At 42.0% G+C, this 19,992-nt stretch overlaps 1 protein-coding gene and 2 pseudogenes across 3 annotated transcripts in view; all 3 read left to right on the top strand.

Annotated features, from left to right (window-relative positions):
* LOC110514490 (cytoplasmic phosphatidylinositol transfer protein 1) overlaps positions 1-10,723 on the top strand; it is a 115,183-nt gene extending 104,460 nt beyond the window's left edge. Inside the window, exons 7-9 of the mRNA XM_090194037.1 lie at positions 4,028-4,183; positions 5,378-5,441; positions 9,170-10,723. Coding sequence (XP_090050163.1) covers positions 4,028-4,183; positions 5,378-5,441; positions 9,170-9,486 — 537 coding nt within the window. The 3' untranslated portion in view covers positions 9,487-10,723. The remainder of the gene's footprint in view (positions 1-4,027; positions 4,184-5,377; positions 5,442-9,169) is intronic.
* A 2,703-nt stretch (positions 10,724-13,426) lies between these two features.
* On the top strand, positions 13,427-17,289 carry LOC149979442 (methionine-R-sulfoxide reductase B1-A-like; annotated as a pseudogene). Of its 2 annotated transcripts, none has more exons than XR_016485406.1 (4): positions 13,427-13,657; positions 14,683-14,825; positions 16,386-16,500; positions 16,688-17,289. The product of XR_016485406.1 is annotated as a methionine-R-sulfoxide reductase B1-A-like, transcript variant X1 (transcript). The 2 variants fall into 2 exon arrangements; XR_016485407.1 differs by lacking the exon at positions 13,427-13,657 and adding an exon at positions 14,401-14,522.
* A 240-nt stretch (positions 17,290-17,529) lies between these two features.
* On the top strand, positions 17,530-19,686 carry LOC149979441 (methionine-R-sulfoxide reductase B1-A-like; annotated as a pseudogene).
* The last annotated feature ends 306 nt before the right edge of the window (positions 19,687-19,992 follow it).

Genomic DNA, 19,992 nt, shown 5'->3' with positions numbered 1-19,992 from the left:
AGAGCATAGACTTAGACTTATATGTTGCCAACTGCAGTAACGTTTCACCTGTCATAGTTCAAATGTAAGTACAAAGAGACAAATGGTCATACTATTACATTAAGCTAGGGCTGCAAAATTCTGGTAAATTTCCCCAAATTTTCCAGAAATCCTGGTTGGAATATTCCTGGAATCAGGAGGGAATAAACAAATAAATTGGAATATTCCAACCAGGATTTACAGAAACCTGGGAATTTTGGGAAAGTTGCTGGAATTTTGCAACCCAAATTCACATTATACCAGAACAATGATATACAGTTGAAGTCGGAAGCTTACATACACCTTAGCCAAATACATTTAAACTCAGTTTTTCACAATGACATTTAATCCTAGTAAAAATTCCCTGTCTTACGTCAGATAGGATCATCATTTGATTTTAAGAATGTGAAATGTCAGAATAATAGTAGAGTGATTTATTTATTTCATCACATTCCCAGTGGGTCAGAAGTTTACATACACTCCATTAGTATTTCGTAACATTGCCTTTAAATTGTTTAACTTGGGTCAAACGTTTCAGGTAGCCTTCCACAAGCTTCCCACAATAAGTTATGGTGAATGGTGAATTTTGGCCCATTCCTCCTGGCAGAGGTGGTGTAACTGAGTCAGGTTTATAGGCCTTCTTTCCCGCACACGCTTTTTCAGTTCTGCTCACAAATCTTACATAGGATTGAGTTCAGGGCTTTGTGATGGCCACTCCAATACCTTTGTTGTCCTTAAGCCATTTTGCCACAACTTTGGAAGTATACTTGGGGTCATTGTACATTTGGAAGACCCATTTGCGACCAAGCTTTAACTTCTTGACTGATATCTTGAGATGTTGCTTCAATATATCCACATAATTTTCCTTTCTCAAGATGACATCTATTTTGTGAAGTGCATCAGTCCCTCCTGCAGCAATGCACCCCCAACAACATGATGCTGCCACCCCCATGCTTCACGGTTGGGATGGTGTTCTTCTATTGTTGTTTCATCAGACCAGAGGACATTTCTCCAAAAAGTACAATATTTGTCCCAATGTTCAGTTGCAAACCGTAGTCTGGCTTTTTTATGGCGGTTTTGGAGCAGTTGCTTCTTTCTTGCTGAGCTGCCTTTCAGGTTATGTCGATATAGGACTCGTTATACTGTGGATATAGCTACTTTTGTACCTGTGTCCTCCAGCATCTTCACAAGGTCCTTTGCTGCTGTTCTGGGATTGATTTGCACTTTTGGCACCAAAGTACGTTCATCTCTTGTCCTATCCTCCTCCGTAAGTTCTCCTAACCTGCTAGGTTAATTATCCTATCCTCCTCCGTAAGTTCTCCTAACCTCCTTCCTGAGCGGTATGACGGCTGCGTGGTCCCATGGTGTTTATACTTGCGTACTATTGTTTGTACAGATGAACGTGGTACCGTCAGGTGTTTGGAAATTGCTCCCAAGGATGAACCAGACTTGTGGGGGTCTACAACTTTTTTCTGAGTTCTTGGTTGATTTCTTTAGATTTTCCCATGATGTCAAGCAAAGAGGCACTGATTTTGAAGGTAGGCCTTTCAATACATCCACAGGCACACCTCCAATTGACTCAAATTATGTCAATTAACCTATCAGAAGCTTCTAAAGCCGAAAGTGACACATAAATCGTCAAAATGTAAATTTGTTGGTGGTTTGGGGGAGAATTGTAGCATTTCAACTAACCCTAAGCCTAACCATTGTCCTAACCTTAACCTAATGCTCCTAACCCGCTAGGTTATTATCCTATCCTGCTCCGTAAGTTCTCCTAACCTGCTAGGTTAATTGTCCTATCCTGCTCCGTAAGTTCTCCTAACCTGCTAGGTTAATTGTCCTATCCTGCTCCGTAAGTTCTCCTAACCTGCTAGGTTAATAAATGTATCCTGCTCCGTAAATTCTCCTAACCTGCTAGGTTAATTGTCCTATCCTCCTCCGTAAGTTCTCCTAACCTGCTAGGTTAATTGTCCTATCCTGCTCCGTAAATTCTCCTAACCTGCTAGGTTAATTGTCCTATCCTCCTCCGTAAGTTCTCCTAACCTGCTAGGTTAATTGTCCTATCCTGCTCCGTAAGTTCTCCTAACCTGCTAGGTTAATTAATGTATCCTGCTCCGTAAGTTCTGCTAACCTGCTAGGTTAATTGTCCTATCCTCCTCCGTAAGTTCTCCTAACCTGCTAGGTTAATTGTCCTATCCTCCTCCGTAAGTTCTCCTAACCTGCTAGGTTAATTATCCTATCCTCCTCCGTAAGTTCTCCTAACCTGCTAGGTTAATTGTCCTATCCTCCTCCGTAAGTTCTCCTAACCTGCTAGGTTAATTATCCTATCTTCCTCCGTAAGTTCTCCTAACCTGCTAGGTTAATTGTCCTATCCTCCTCCGTAAGTTCTCCTAACCTGCTAGGTTAATTGTCCTATCCTCCTCCGTAAGTTCTCCTAACCTGCTAGGTTAATTATCCTATCCTCCTCCGTAAGTTCTCCTAACCTGCTAGGTTAATTGTCCTATCCTCCTCCGTAAGTTCTCCTAACCTGCTAGGTTAATTATCCTATCCTCCTCCGTAAGTTCTCCTAACCTGCTAGGTTAATTGTCCTATCCTCCTCCGTAAGTTCTCCTAACCTGTTAGGTTAATTGTCCTATCCTCCTCCGTAAGTTATCCTAACCTGCTAGGTTAATTGTCCTATCCTCCTCCATAAATTCTCCTAACCTGCTAGGTTAATTGTTGTAACGTTCATTGTCAAGGGTAGAGACCAAGGCGCAGCGTGATTTGAGTTCATCATATTTTATTAAAATGGGAACCAGAAAAATAAACCAATAAACAATACAACGATTGAAAAGCTTAGGAGTGCAACCCATGCAACAAACAAAGACAAGATCCCACAACTGAAGGTGGGAAAAAGGGCTGCCTAAGTATGATCCCCAACCAGAGACAACGATAGACAGCTGCCTCTGATTGGGAACCATACTAGGCCAGCAAAGAAAAAGAAAACATAGATATACAAAAACTAGAGTACCCACCCTAGTCACACCCTGACCTAACCAAAATATAGAGAATAAACAGGGATCTCTAAGGTCAGGGCGTGACAATTGTCCTATCCTGCTACCTAAGTTCTCCTAACCTATCTGGATTAATTATTGTATCCTGCTGCGTAAATTCTCCTAACCTGCTAGGTTAATTATCGTATCCTGCTGTGTAAGTTCTCCTAACCTGCTAGGTTAATTATCCTATCCTGCTGTGTATGTTCTCCTAACCTGCTAGGTTAATTATCCTATCCTGCTGCGTAAGTTCTCTTAACCTGCTACATAAAGTCAATTCTGTTCGTAACTGTATACCATCTTGTCCCAGAGTTCTCTCCTGGTAAGGTCACATGATCAAGAAGCATCGCCCCCCCCCCCCCCCCCCCCCCCCCCCCCCACACACACACACACACTCACCTCTGACCCAACCTAACCAAACGTTATAACGCGTCTCATCTGCAATCACATAAAGTGCCTCCAGGTTTCTCCTCCTGTAAAACAGTGTGTGTGTGTGTGTGTGTGTGTGTTTCTGTGTGCGTGCATGTGAGACGCATCCCTTCTCACCATCCCAACAGTGAGACACCTGACCTTGCAAATGAGCATTACAGTCCCCAGGGAAGTGTGATTAATTCATGCGTAATGGGTACTGTTTGTAATGAGAACCCCCCCCCCAGCGGGCTGCTCCAGGCTGAGCTCTCCATGAGACTTGTACCCACCTGGTACCTACCATCCATTCTGCTGGACTGCTGGACAAAGAAACATGGTTCATTCATACTTGTCAGAATGTTTACTGCAAAACTCATTGGGTCAGGAATTGAATTGCATTCCTGTATAGAGACAAAACAATGAGGTGAGACAGTGGCACTAAGCTCAGGAGGTATGTGAAAGTTATATTCTTCAATGTCACTATGTCAAAAGATGTCCAACATTGGATGTACCAATCCCGGTCTGTAGCTTTAATACTGTCCATACTGTGTTTCCATGGTTCCCTGTAGGACTTGCGGTACTTTAAATCAGAGAAGACAGACCGGGGTGTTCTGCAGGAGGGCTGGATCGACAACCAGGAACCCATCATGTGCTCCTACAAACTGGTGACAGTCAAGTTCGAGGTGTGGGGTCTTCAGACACGGGTGGAGCAGTTTGTACACAAGGTCAGTCCAGTTATGTCCACCCACCATTTCTGTATTCACACACACAATTCAATATAGCCCCCTCCACCCCTACCTATACCCCTGTTCCCACTCTGAGCTGTCCCTCTCCTTGCCTAAGGGTCTCTTTCCCTAACATCACACACACAGCATTACTCATACAGGGACACACATGGCTAACATTAACTGGTGGAGGAGTGAAAGAAAGACAGAGAACAACTCTTAAAGTTCATCCTCTCTGACTCATCCTCTCTGACTCACTAAGTCTTCTAACCTCCTTTCCTCTCTGACTCACCTGTCCTCTCACTATGTCTTCTAGCTTCCTTTCCTCTCTCACTCACATGTCCTTTCCCTAAGTCTTCTAGCTTCCTTTCCTCTCTGACTCACCTGTCCTCTCACTAAGTCTTCTAGCTTCCTTTCCTCTCTGACTCACCTGGCCTTTCCCTAAGTCTTCTAGCTTCCTTTCCTCTCTGACTCACCTGTCCTCTCACTAAGTCTTCTAACTTCCTTTCCTCTCTGACTCACCTGTCCTCTCACTAAGTCTTCTAGCTTCCTTTCCTCTCTGACTCACCTGTCCTCTCACTAAGTCTTCTAACTTCCTTTCCTCTCTGACTCACCTGTCCTCTCACTAAGTCTTCTAGCTTCCTTTCCTCTCTGACTCACCTGTCCTCTCACTAAGTCTTCTAACCTCCTTTCCTCTCTGACTCACCTGTCCTCTCACTAAGTATTCTAGCTTCCTTTCCTCTCTGACTCACCTGTCCTTTCCCTAAGTCTTCTAGCTTCCTTTCCTCTCTGACACACCTGTCCTCTCACTAAGTCTTCTAGCTTCCTTTCCTCTCTTACTCACCTGTCCTCTCACTAAGTCTTCTAACCTCCTTTCCTCTCTGACTCACCTGTCCTCTCACTAAGTATTCTAGCTTCCTTTCCTCTCTGACTCACCTGTCCTTTCCCTAAGTCTTCTAGCTTCCTTTCCTCTCTGACTCACCTGTCCTCTCACTAAGTCTTCTAACCTCCTTTCCTGTCCACCCTTCTTTCTTTCTTTCTTGCTCCCTCCCTCCCTCCCTCCCTCCCTCCCTCCCTCCCTCCCTCCCTCCCTCCCTCCCTCCCTCCCTCCCTCCCTCCCTCCCTCCCTCCCTCCCTCACTTTCTTTCTCACTCTCCCTCTTTACCTTCCTTGTCCTTCTCTCTCCATCCTCAGGTTATCCGTGACGTCCTGCTCCTAGGACACAGACAAGCCTTTGCATGGGTGGATGAGTGGATTGGTGAGTTTGCATCTTGTCTCTGTCCCAGTTAGTTGACATGTATGCTCAGATGTGAGCTAGCTTCTTTATACTGTGTGTATATATATATTATTATTATTATTACATTTTTAAAATGTATATTTCATAGTATTTGTATTTTAGTGAGTAAGGAGATGGAGAGGGAGGGAGATGCAGACTAGTGCTAGGGCCAGGATTCTTACCCACACTGAGGGGTGACGTGTATGTGCTGCAGTGGCCCAGTTACCTGCTAGACCAGCCTCTGGCGCATAACTACTATCTACTTCTATGTGACCATGATCTTCGCTCTGCCTAATGTAGGACCTTGGCCACGGCACCAAGCTCTGCTACTATCTATTATCTGTATATTTGAGTTTGTGTTCATTTGACTGTTTCCTGAAAGCTATCTCAAAATGTCAGTAACTCATCTATACAAGCATTGATTTGTGTTAATAACCATTATTTTATATGAGGTTTTTAGTCTGAGAATTTCTTGTCTAAACATGACTTCAGTGTTTCATTGATTTACTTCACTGTTTCAACATGAGCAAACGGCTTATAAAATGGATCTGTGTGGCCAGGTTGGTCAAACACAAGGTACACTGCAACAAGACCTGAGTTCAACACTACAGTATTTCAAATAGCTTAAGCGTTTGCTTTAACCTGCCTGGAGGGCCAGGTGGGCGGGGTTTGTATTTCCAATACTTTTTTATTAGTTCCAATGCAACAGGCCAGCTCAATCAACCACAGCTTCACTATTTCAAATCATTTCTAACAGTATTTAAATGCAGATCTGACTGAAACTACACTTCTCACCCTGTTGTTACATTTGTTAGCAGCCTTTTTTTTTAGGAAAAAAGACAATTGATAGGTCAGACCACTCTTTTGTACATTTTGAATTATGTACTTAACTTTGTGTTTTTGAAAAGCTGACGCATCACGATTGTCATGGAGAAGGAACATAAACATTCTTAATTATAACAATAATGATTCATTATTGATTGATTCAGTATTTATACATTTTATTTTTAATCCCAGGCCCCAGTCCCCGTCAATGTAAATAAGAATGTGTTCTTAACTGGCTTGCCTAGTTACATAAAGGTTCATTTAAATATATAAAGCCCATTTCTCACAACCAATACGCTTTCTCGCTGACCTTCATCAGAGAAGCTCCCACTTGAGATGTATCCACTGCAAGATAATGATTCAGAGAGTGTGCACTCAGGTACAGAGAGCACTTGACTCAGTACTGTATGGGTCAGAAGATGAGAGAATGTGGCAGTATGCCAAGAGTCAGTAGCTATTTTTTGGGGGACTTACGGAGCCTGGCTTTAACGATAGAGGAACATTTAAGACCACACGAGCCTGCTCTTTATCCCTATTCACATACAACATGAACTAGTATACAGTACATAATTAGCACAGTAGATACACTCTAGCCTTAGGTCAATCTAGATTGCATTGTTCCCCTTCCTCCAAGAGCTGTGGGAGATTCAGTGAAAGTGGCTGTATCACTGGAGGCCACTGAGGGGAGGACGGCTCATAATAGTGGCTGGAACGGAGTGAATGGAATGCATCAAACACATTTGATACAATACCACCAATTCTACTTCAGTCATTACCACGAGCCTGTACTCCCCAATTAAGGTGGCACCAACCTCCTGTGGGCTGTATATCATCTGGGTCATATTAATTTAGCACCAAACAGAAGAAAATCAACTGAATCAAAGGGACTACCTGTCCAATAAGAAAAACACGTTTTGATTTTCTGTTGCAAACAATTTACAAACGTTGTGTGCCCTAAACAAACACGGCCCTGCTGTACAGCAGTGGTCCTTCCCTCCATCCTTGCATTGTGGTTTTCCACAGCCTACATTACTAAGGCTTGTCAAATAATATTCCTGTGTATCTTATACCATAAACCACCACTATATCAAACCACCCTGTGTCCACCCACTAATGCGCTGCTCCACTTCACATTAAAGGCCCAGTGCAGTCAAAAATGTGATTTTCTGTGTTTTATATTTATTTTCACACTACACTCTTACAAAAAAATGGTTCCAAAAGGGTTCTTCAGTTGTCCCCATAGGAGAACCCTTTTTGGTTCCAGGTACAACCTGTTTTGGTTCTAGATAGAACCATTTTTGTTTACATGTAGAAAGGAACCAAAAGAGTTTTACCTGCAACCCAAAAGGGTTCTTCAAAGGGTTCTCCTATGCGGACAGCCAAAGAACCCTGTAAGGTTTTATATAGCATCTTTTTTTCCCAAGAGTGTATGAGGTTGAAATAATACTGTTAAATTCTGAACATTATGATAATTCCCTTTTAGTGTTGGAGCTATCTAAAATGATTCCCTTTTGTAAGAGCTATCTAAAATGTCACATCACCAGGTGGTAAATTAGTTCATAGACTGATAAGAAAGAGAGTTCCAAACCTCTCTGCCAATAACAGCTGTTTTTTCTCCCATCTCAGACCACTCCCAGACAGTCCTATAAACATTATTGCTTGAGAAATTGTTCTTTGCTAAGATACAATGTTTGTTTCTATTTGACCATTTTAATTGAACTCAATCACAGTAAGGTACTTAATTGTTACCCCAAAATGATTTGATATTAAGATAAAAAATGTTTGCATTGGGCCTTTAACCTATATCCATACCTGCCCAGTACATACTCTATCTCACCAAGGGACTGGTTTCCCAGAGCCAGGTAAAGTCTTTGATTTAAATACTTCTCAAATGAGAATCTCAATTGAAAGTGCAAGTGTTTGTCACTAATGGTTAACTACCCGCAGACTACGCCAACTTCCTCAGCTCTTTATGGTTGTGACCACCTGACCTCTTGCCGACCCTTCCCACAAGACCTTGCTCCTCCTGCACCAAGTGCCCTAGCTATCTAACAGGTGGCGTGGTGGTGGTCTGGAACATCTCCACAGATATAACTTGGGATGATGTGCAGGAGTACCAGAAACACATGCATTAGAGTTGGCCATGTCCAACAACCACAGCATACCACAGCATAAACTCACCTGCCACCCACCGCCATCACTGGACATGGTAGAGAGCCTTGTGACAGCCAGCCGTATGTCTTCACTCTTCCTTCACTGTTTCTCTGTCTGCTGGTGACTCAGCTCCCTCTTCCTCTCTGACTCATTTCATGTCATCCATTCAAACGGACTCAAACGTTCATGCATTGTCATTGACTGAATCAAACTTCATGCTTTGTTTGTCCTACCGGAACAGCACAGAACACGTGTACGGACCCAAACACACACACACAAGCACACACACACACACACACACACAAGTGAGCAAGTCACTGTTAGCATTTCACTGTTAGTCTACACATGTTTTTTACAATACATGTGATGAATTTGATTTTATTTGACACACTCATTAATGTACACACACACACACACACACACACACACACACACACACACACACACACACACACTTGTGAGCGAGGAGGATGACTGTGTTACTGTGTCTCCTTTGGAACACACACAACTGATTATGAATTCAGATTTGTGTTCAGAGCAGGGAACATCCTTTCATGTATTGCTTGTATTCATCTCCAAGAGCCTTTGAAATGGAAGCTCTTTTAAATGCAACAGGTGAAGTCAGATACGTATTTACTGTATAATGTAATTGTGTTATTACACTACAATGCTAAGACATACAGTAGATGTCATGGGGTTGAAATTATATCCCTCTCTCTCCCCCCCTGAAGAAATGACCATGGACGAGGTGAGAGAGTACGAGCGGGCCACCCAGGAGGCCACCAACCGTAAGATCGGCCCCTTCCCCCCATCCATCTCCATCACCGAGACCCCCTTGGCCTCAGTGGCCCGCAACGGGCCCTCCAGCGCCCCCTCCACCCCCCTCTCCACAGAGCCTCCAGAGTACCTCTCCGTGCCCAAGGACCGACCCAGAAAGAAGTCAGCCCCAGAGACCTTGACCCTCCCCGACCCCAATCGCAGGGACTCAGGCTTCAGGCTGGCTAGCATCTTCTCCTGGGGCTCAACCCCTAACCCCCAGCCTGAATGAGAGGGGGACCCATAGGTGTGGTATACACCTATCTACATTCAGGGAGTGGCCATTTTGTCCACTAGACAACTTATGTAAAAGGGAGTGTTGTTCACAGACCTCCTGTAACTTGGTGGTGTGGTAAACGCCTTTCCACAGACAGTTGCTGGTATCACCCTGAAGCCAGCTACTGTCACCAACTAACTGTGTCTTGGTCTGCTTTTGCAGAGAGAGAGTCAGTCTGATCACCACGCAACACTTGGAGAGGAGTCTCAAGGCACACACCAAATACATGTACGCGCAAACACACACTCACTCACATACACACACACACACACACACACACACACTGAGTGTCTTTTAAAAACCTCTTGAACCTCTCCATTGGTCCCATCAAAACACAGCAACCAGCACCATCTACCAGCCAGAAAGCTCATGTGGAGGTCAATTATAGTCTGATTTAATTTAGTTCACATTCCTCTGAATACTTTGCTTCTCTTCAGTGTCTCAGTCCTCTTTCATCTCAGTTGATACTGTATCTCAGGGTTTGTTACCTAGATACACAGAGATCTGATAAATAGACTCTTCAATCAGCACACTCAATCTTTCTTCATATGGATATAAATGTGTGGGATGATCAAACTCATTTCCTCCTCTCTCCTTGCAGTCAAGCCCTCTTATTGGTTGGAAATTGACACCATGTAATTTCAGATGTAATTGTGTGTTGGTTGTTATTCATGGTTTGTTGTAGGTCGCTGTGAACAGAGAAAAACGGTGGATTTCAGGAGAGTGTTATTTTATCTTGTGTTTTGTTTTGTAAATATGTATATTTAAGAATTATCTATTGTAAAAATGCTGAATTCATTGATGTCTTTCAATGCTATGGAATTGCTGTAATCTCTGCATTGGAGAGAGAGAAAGAGGTCTGTGTAGAGCTCTAAAGTGGAGGCGTTCTCTTTCTGAATCTGAGTTCTGTTGGTATGGTTTTGTTGGCCACGGTGCCCTTTTAAAGACATATAGAAAAATGCATGGTCTGAATATCCAGCCTCTGCTTTTCTTTTAAACTGGGGAGAAAATGTACCTTTTGAAATGTCTGTCTTCTATACGGTATGGGGCTTTTCCTTTGCTTGTTACAGACTACGACAGGACAAAACATCTGATCAATGTTGTGATTTGGCTTTTAGGGATGATTTAAGTCATGAATTTGCAATCATGTTGTTGTTGTGTTTTATATCAAATCAATAAATTAAATATTGCTCAAACATCTGGTGTCATTCATATAAACGAAATGACAATAGGTGGGGGAATTGTGATATCTGTAGTTCATCAGTTTCTTGTTTGGTTTATTAAACTGAAGTGACACATGGGTTAGGTTAGTAGGGTCAACTTGTGACTTGCAGTCACTGGATGCTTATTGTACGTTGGGGTAGGGTCCTTGCTGTAGCTTTTTTACAACCAACCTACATTGTTTATGTAAATAGCATGTTGTGGAAGGGTCCAGACACTTTTTTGTGTGATTTCACTTGTTTTTGAGAAACTTACCCCCAACCAATGATTAATTTTCTCATCCTAGTTGTGCACTATGGGGGCTCTGAAACAACATGAACAAAGGTGGGAAAAACACTTTTAGAAACAGAAAAGCTTTAAGTATAGCACGAGTAAATGAGGAATACAAAGTATATTGAAAGCAGGTGCTACCACACAGGAAGTTCCAGACACTTGTAGAATCTATGCCAAGGCACAGTGAAGCTGTTCTGGCTCATGGTGGCCCAACACCCTATTAAGACACTTTATGTTGGTGCCTCTTTTATTTCGTCACTTACCTGTAGCAGCAGGCTACACAGAGAATGGAACAGCTGGATTGGGGAAGCAGCTCGAGTCGCAATAAATGGAATATAAAGTCCGGAATGACACAATTTCATGCTATACTAACAGTGTTTTTGTTTCTAAAAGGATGTATTTGGGTGTTTTTGGAGCATTTGTTCATGTTTTTTCGGTGCCACCGTACTGCAAAACAAGGATGAGGAGGTATGAGAGTGTAAAGTTCCTTGGCGTCCACATCACCAACAAACTAACATGGTCCAAGCACACCAAGAAAGTCGTGACGAGGGCACGACAAAACCTATTCCCCCTCAGGAGACTGAAAAGATTTGCCATGGGTCCTCAGATCCTCAAAAGGCTCTACAGCTGCACCATTGAGAGCATCTTGACTGGTTGCATCACTGCCTAGTATGGCAACTGCTCAGCCTCCGACCGCAAGGCACTACAGAGGGTACTGCGAACGGCCCAGTACCTCACCGGGGCCAAGCTTCCTGCCATCCAGGACCTCTATACCAGGCGGTGTCAGAGGAAGGCCCTAAAAATTGTCAAAGACTCCAGCTAGGCTAGTCATAGACTGTTCTCTCTGCTACCGCACGGCAAGCGATACTGGAGCGCCAAGTCTAGGTCCAAGAGGCTTCTTAACAGCATCTACTCCCAAGCCATAAGACTCCTGAACATCTAATCAAATGGCTACCTAGAATATTTGCATCCCCCCTATTTTACACCGCTGCTACTCTCTGTTGTTATCATCTATGAATAGTCACTTTATTAACTCTACCTACATGTACATATTACCTCAACAAACCAGTGCCCCTTCAAATTGACTCTGTACTGGTACCCCCCTGTATATAGTCTTGCTATTGTTATTTTACTGCTGCTCTTTAATTATTTGTTACTTATATTTATTATTCTTATCCATATATTTTTTAACTGCATTGTTGGTTAGAGGCTCGTAAGTAAACTTTTCACTGTAAGGTCTACTACACCTGTTGTATTTGGCGCATGTGACTAATACAATTTGATTTGATGAAGTGTTAATGTCAAATGCACAAGTACAGTGAAATGCCTTTCTTGCCAGGTCTAATCCCAATAATGCAGTAATCAATAAGAATAATACAAAAATAACAATGTAGAACAAAAACACAATAAATAAAAAAAACGAGAAAGTAAGTAAGAATACTATATACAGGGTCAATGTGCAGGGATACTGGAGTGACAGAGGTAGATAAAGTATTGTTTTGAAACAGGCAGGAAGCAGGTCTCAAACCCTCAACCTTGTAGCCCGAAGTCCAGCGTGCTATTGACTGAGCAGCATGCTCAAGTGGGAGCATGGATATCCACGCATATAAACCCAGGGTTGTTACACAACTCCCTCCATTTAAAGAGCGCGTCCTCGTTTTAGCTTGTGACTCAACATCTTATAGGAACGCGCTCACTGGCCAAGCACACTCAAGTTCATGGATGCAAGGACCGATCCCACTTCTGACACCAATGTAATGAAACAGGCAGGGAGCAGGTCTCGAACCCTCAACCTTCTAGCCCGAAGTCCAGCTCTTATAAAGACTTATATCCGCGCTTCTAAAGCCAGGGTCGTTACAGTAGGTATTTATTCTTTATTGAACCAGGCAAGTCAATTAAGAGCAAATTGTTATGTACAATGACAGCCTACCCCTGCCAAACTAGACGACGCTGGGCCACTTGTGTGCCGCCCTGTAGGTCTCCCAATCACAGCCCGGGATCGAACCAGGGTCTGCAGTGACACCTCTCACACTGCAGTGCATAAGACTGCTGGGCCACTCAGGAGCCCACGTATAGGGATAACGCGACTAGGCATCAGGATTTATAGTAAACATATTAGCAGCAGCAGCGTATATGATGATTGTAGGCCTATGTGAGTGGGTGTGTGTAGGGCCCTGTAAGTGTTCATAGAGACAGTGCAAAAATATAAAATGAATGAATCACTGGTTGTGTTAGGTTTCTCAGAAACATTCAATTTACATCAAAATGAGAGATTTGGTTGTAAAAAAAAGCCTAACTGCTCCCAAGGTTAGGGTTTACAGTAGGGACGTCCCAAGGATCCCTGAAACCACTAACCGTTGGAGTTGAGGCTTTTATTTTGAAACCTCACTGTAAAGCAACCGGAAGCTTTGAACAATCGACGTCATTCAGCAGTACCAGCCCACTGCTGCTGTCCCAAAGCAAGCACAAGTCTGAACTTTTCTCAAAGCCGATAGATAACAAACCGGGTTGATTAAGGAAAGAGTGCGAGTCAACTGAACTTTTATACTCTCATTAAGGTTAATTGCAAGTGGAGTAATGTCATTTTGTTCCTTCTTCGGTGGTGAGGTCTTTAAAGACCACTTTAAAACTGGTAAGAGGCTCCTCAGCTAGCTAAGATAACATTGAAGTTAGTCAGTTACAGTAGCTAAGCTAAATTGTAAACATGAGATTAGTCAGTAAAAGTAACTTCTACATCTGCTTTGCTTGCTAGTTTGGGGGTTTTAGGCTGGGTTTCTGTATAAGCACTTTGACATTGATGTAAAAAGGGTTTTATAAATACATTTGATTTGGGACGTTATAACTATAACGTCTGTGCTATCTTTTACAGTAACGTTAGCCCAACTGTGTTGGACTATGACCTAACTTATGCTATGACATAACTTATGCTCAATCAGTAGCTAACTAAAAGTAGCATGCTCATGTAATCACTGATTACACAAGAGCCACGTTAAATTGCCAAACGTTTTCGAACGTTGCAGATAGAAATACCATGAATAGAGCCGTCGTGAGTCCTTATTCTACATGTCAGAGAGACATGTTTGCTCTGCATGGCTAACATGTTTCTGTCTGAACGTTCCAAAACGTAGCATTACTTCTGATCGCCCTCTGGCTCTTACCAAACCGTGATGTAAGATTGAACCACCAGCCAGTTAAACTGTAGCAACTTACTCCACTGGGCCAAGAAAACAAATGTAAACCAAACATTAGTAGTTGCAGTAACTATAAAGTATAATTGAAAATACAAATTGTATGTATACAAATTATACAAATTATATGTATACAATGTAGCGCCAATACAAGTATATTTAGATCTTAATGTGGCCACTTGTGTCATCATTTCTCCTAAATGTAGGTTTTGACATGTCCTCCTGTAACATCACTCAAAGAGAATGTGTTGAACATGGGTCCCTCCCCAGGGTTAATAGATGACAAACCGGTTTGGTTAAGGAAATAATGTGAGTCAACTGCACTTTTATCCATTGAGGATTGTTCCTGGTGGATTAATGATGTTTTCACAGGTCAAATCATCCTGTAACTTCACTCAAAGAGAATATGTTGAACATACATCCTAGATTTACTTTTGGCTAATCTCACTGTAATTTTCTATCTCCCCAGGGTTGTATATGTGTGCCCAGTGTGGACACCAGCTGTTCTCTAGCAGATCTAAGTATGAGCATTCCTCCCCCTGGCCTGCCTTCACTGAGACCATCCTCCAGGACAGTGTGTCCAAGCATGAGGAGAGACCTGGGGCATTCAAGGTGAGATCCTCTCAGTTTGGGCGTGGAGTTGCATTGGACCAGAGTTGTGAAGTTTACCTTAGGTACAGATCTAAGATCAGCTAAGCTTCCCCTTCCCCAATCTTATCCATTAGTGGGGGAAATTCAAAACTAACCCAAGATCATTGTCTATGGCGGTGGTCACCAAGCGATTGACTGGTCACCAACCGATTGACTGGTCGATCTTCTAGGCATTCGTAGTCGATCACCAAACATTTCTGTAGAAAAGCCAACGATAAAGGCTTGGGCTCCTTTATTTAATTGTCAGGGAATACAGCAGAGCTGCTGTTTTTATGATTGACTTCATGTTGAAGTTTTTATTCAGCACTGTCAACACTGTTTTTATTCAACACTTTTACAAAACATAAATACTCTTCTCCTTCATTCCACTCGCGCTGCAGCTGCAATGAGTTAGTAGCCAAGTGTGTCGCTAGGCCTGCGTCTTTATTAGCAGCTCATGTCTATTTTAATATCGATGAATATTTCACTTTCTCTGGTCATAAGAACAGCATGAGTTTGTGCCTGAGGCAGAAATAATGTGTACCCTCTGGTCAGTGTCACTGGAGGAAGGTAGAGAGCAGGGACCGTGACAGACGGATGCTCTGCTGCTCTCTCCTTTCCTCCGCTGAGACTGACCATCAGATGCAGGTACCATTAATTAGTCCAGTAAAATAAAAAAGCTGATTATTTCACTTAATGTTCAACTATGCCTCGCAACTGATCTATTTTGTTATCAAAGCTTGAGTTTTGAAATATAATATGGTCTGAGAAGAACAATATTGGCAGGCCAAGCATATAGCCAAATATGCTGTGATAATGTATTAGGTTTACTGCACAGAAACGTATAAAGTTAAGTCATATTTTTGTAATAATCTGAGCGGTAAATTTCGGCTTGCTTTTTGACTGTGAAAGTGATCGTGAAAGAAAATATGGGTGACAACTTATCCCTACTCCATAGGGGTGTCCCTCTGTTGACTGTTCATTGCTAAGTAGTTGTCTGCTTGTGGTCAATACACTGATGAGCCCATGTTCATTTTAACAGGATGTGTGTAGGGCATTGCATTCAATTTCTGCATTTGTAAGCAGTGTTTCATTTTGAACTTGGGAGGGTCCTAATAATCATGTTTGATATGTTGATTGTGCACTGAACAAAAATCAAAACGCAACTTTGTAAAGTGTTGGTCCCATGTTTCATGAGCTGAAATAAAATATCCCCGACATTTTCCATCGGCACAAAAAGCTTATTTTTGCAATTGGCATGCTGACTGCAGGACTGTTCACCAGAACTGTTGCCAGAGAATTGAATGTTAATTTCTCTACCATAAGCCACCTCAACGTAATTGTAGAATATGTTGTACGTCCAACCAACCTCACAACCGCAGACCATGTGTATGGTGTTGTTTGGGGGAGCGGTTTGCCGATGTCAACGTTGTGAACAGAGTTTTTATGAAGGAAAACACATTTTTCTTGGTACAAATTTGGCACATAGAATTGACTTTACTATTGTATAGAAAGATGGAATCTGATAGTTGTGTGTTTCAGGTCCGATGTGGGAAGTGTGGAAACGGACTGGGTCATGAGTTTGTGGGAGACGGGCCAAAGAAAGGACTCTCACGTTTCTGAATATTCAGCAGCTCACTGAAGTTTGTCCCTAAAGGTACGGGTTCACTTAAATTATGTTGTCACGGAATGTCAAGCCAATTTGATTAGATTATAGTCAAAACATGTCAATGTCTCTGGTTGATACCTAACCAATCTGACTGAGCACACGTTAACCACTGGATAGTTAATGTTACACTTAAAAACGTTGATGAATTAAAATGTTGTCCTTTCTCTCTCCACAGATAAGGTAGATGGACAGTAAGGTGAGCAGCAGGGGTATGGAGTCACAGTGATGGTAGAGCAGTAGGATTGTCTGGAGTCTCTGTGCTGCTGAAGGTGTGCAGGACAGTGGATGAAGTGTCCTGGGATAAAGCCCACTTTGGGACCTCCAGGACACTGATGGTCAATGTCTTCGCTGGACAAGGACAGGGGAACTCCTACCAAATAGTCAGCTACATTATGCAATAATACAGCATCATAATATAACAATGATACACAATCATAACACAGACAAGTACAAGGAGTTACACCATTTACACAAAGATAGTCTGTCAATTAATCATTTTTATCTTAACATTGTCAGTCAAATGGGGGATCATTATGTAGCCTTCATAGTGGTGAATGTAACTTCAAGATGTCCTAATTTATATATAGTAGTGAAAGCAAACAGGTGGCTCAATCTACCAATGTATGTTAATCAGTTCTATCAATGATGTTATGAGCCTCTTAAAGATAGACAGTGACGTAAATAAAATCTCAATGGTCTTAACGGTCACAATGTATAATATGCAAACAAAAAGAGAAATTCAACTGAGAAATAAAGATGTACTTTTATAGAAGATTACATTATTTGTTGGTTTATATTTGAAATTAAAATATGAAAATAGTTTTTCAGCCATCTTTATGACAAACACATCAATCATGCCAGTATTTTTCTGTACTCACCTCAAGAGATTAGCAGACCTGAAAATACTAAATTGTTAGTATATACTCAATCATTACTCAGGTTATACAACTAATCTTGTTCCACATCTTTCACAGTGAGTTTTATTTTTATGCATTATACTCCCACCTTGTGGCAGACATGAGACCACGCAACAGGACGGGCTTGTCATTTGGTCTGGCAATGAATGTGGGCTAGACTCACAAAACCCTTCAAAAATGCTAACCTGATATTTGTGCCTCTAACTTTATCACTCACCATTATTCGCGATTCATTAAGGACTATCTGTAATCATGGTAGCATCCACATTCATGTAGAATTGTTTAGAAATATATTATATTCTTATTTACAATAAATGTGACTTAAAAATGACAATACATGATTTACTATTCATTTCTATTGGGCACAAAATAATCTGAAACACAACCAAAACAAACACAATGCATCCAACAAGTTAGAGTCACAAGCTTGATGTAATCGTTGCTAACCTGAATGAGGGAGACTCATATCTCCCTCATTAACTTTAAGCATCAGCTGTCAGAGCAGTTTACAGATCGTTGTACCTGCCCACCTGTAAATACCCCATCCAACTACCTCATCCCCATATTGTTATTAATTTTTTTGCTCCTTTGCACCTCAGTATCTCTACTTGCACAGTCATTGTCTGCACATCTATCACTCGTGTTTAATTACTAAATTGTAATTACTTCACCACTACGGCCTATTTATTGCCTTACCTCCCTAATCTTACCTCATTTGCACACATTGTATATAGATTTTTCTATTGTGTTATTGACTGTATGTTTGTTTATTCCATGTGTAACTCTGTTGTTGTTTGTGTCTCACTGCTTTGCTTTATCTTGGCTCAACTGGCCTACCTGGTTAAATAAAGGTAAAATAAAATAATAAATTGTGTGCTAGGAATATGGGACCAATTACTAAACTTCTGACTACTTTAATACACATATAAGTGAATTTGTCCCAATACTTCTGGTCTCCTAAAATGGGGGGACTATGTACAAAAACTGCTATAATTTCTAAAGGGTTCACCGAATATGGATTGAAATACCCTCAAAGCCATTGAATCACTTCAAGTCCAAAGTGCTGGAGTACAGAGCCAAAACAACAACACGTGTTACTGTCCCAATACATGTAGAGCTCACTGTATGTTCAGAATGGGGATATGAGCTCTTCTCCAGCATGTCCAAGATTGAGCATTCCTCAACATGGCCTGCTTTCTCTCAGACCATCCACCAGGACAGTGTGTCCAAATCCCCTGGGAATTGGGGACCAGTGAAGGTGTGTTGTGTGTGCAGTCAGAGAGGGACTGATTCACCCTTATGACCTATAGGGGGCCTAACGTGTGTAGGGGTTGTTTGTGACTTTGTGTGATTGTTGTCAGTGGAGGTTTTAGTTTTCCACCAACTCATTTTACAACAGAAGGTATTTAACATGTTTTATGTGTCCCCTTTTAACAAGGATACAGAATGATAAAACAGAGGGAATCCTTCCTGGATGTGGTTTGTTTCAGGTCTGTTGTGTGGAAATGGACTGGGTCATGAGTTCTGATACGACGGAGCAAGAGAGGGACTCTGCTACTCCTGAATATTCAGCAGCTCACTCAAATTCATCCCTCAAGGTGGGAATTCAGTGTGTTTGACCTCTGTGAGCAGAAAGAGTTATCCTGTGTAGAATAGAACTCATTAGAAAAACAACACAAAGACACTAATGGGGGGTTAAGGAGGGTCTTTTTGTATTCTCCTCTGATATAGAGTACTATAGAATATACTCTGACCCTGCTCCCCAGCTCCCCTCTCCAATGTTAAGGTAGATATATATACAGTAAGGTGAGCAGCAGGGGTAGGGAGTCACAGTAATGGTAGAGCAGTAGGATTGTCTGGAGTCTCTGTGCTGCTGAAGGTGTGGAGGACAGTGGATGAAGTGTCCTGGGATAATAGCCTGAAAAGTAGTTAGATTGGCTTTTATAACACATAAGCCAATAGCCATCTATTATACATTAAATACAGTGCTACTGCTTTTTATTAAATACAAGTCACCACGTATGACAAGAAACACCAAATTAATGAATAATAATTGCCAAATAATCCTCTGTTAAAGTTCAGTTCGGGAACTGTGTGTATTTCAGTTGTTTTATCAATGTTTATTCACTTCTGAATCTCAGTCTCTTCAGCCAGCGAGTGGGTCTTAGTTTATGATCTCTGCTAAAGAGGGACTTTGGTGTTGAATTACATTCCATAGCCACTTCCACTGGAGACTGGAAAGTCCCACCTATTTCATTCGCTGAAAGGCCCGTCACTTCTTGGCAGACAGATACTCAGACGAAGCACAATGCTGGAAAACTATCTACATCCACTTAAACTAGTCCTGGCATCGTTCTATGACAAACACAGAAGGTTTCATATTGAATTCAATAGGAGAAAACAGAGAGACAGAGAGAGAAACAGCCATTTCCTTAATGTATCCATTGGCTGTATTATACAGCCCAAACATCAAGGGACTGACAATCTCTCTATCTTCTTCTCTCTCTCTGTTTTCTTCCTTTCAGTTATTGGTAGCCTAATATTTAATCCCTTAGCTAAGTGG

Source organism: Oncorhynchus mykiss, chromosome 12 (assembly GCF_057628025.1).
Source record: "Oncorhynchus mykiss isolate SJ-2025 chromosome 12, ASM5762802v1, whole genome shotgun sequence".
Classification (NCBI taxonomy): domain Eukaryota; kingdom Metazoa; phylum Chordata; class Actinopteri; order Salmoniformes; family Salmonidae; genus Oncorhynchus; species Oncorhynchus mykiss.
Note: the sequence above shows the minus strand (reverse complement) of the source record. Positions and strands in the feature narration are given on the sequence as shown.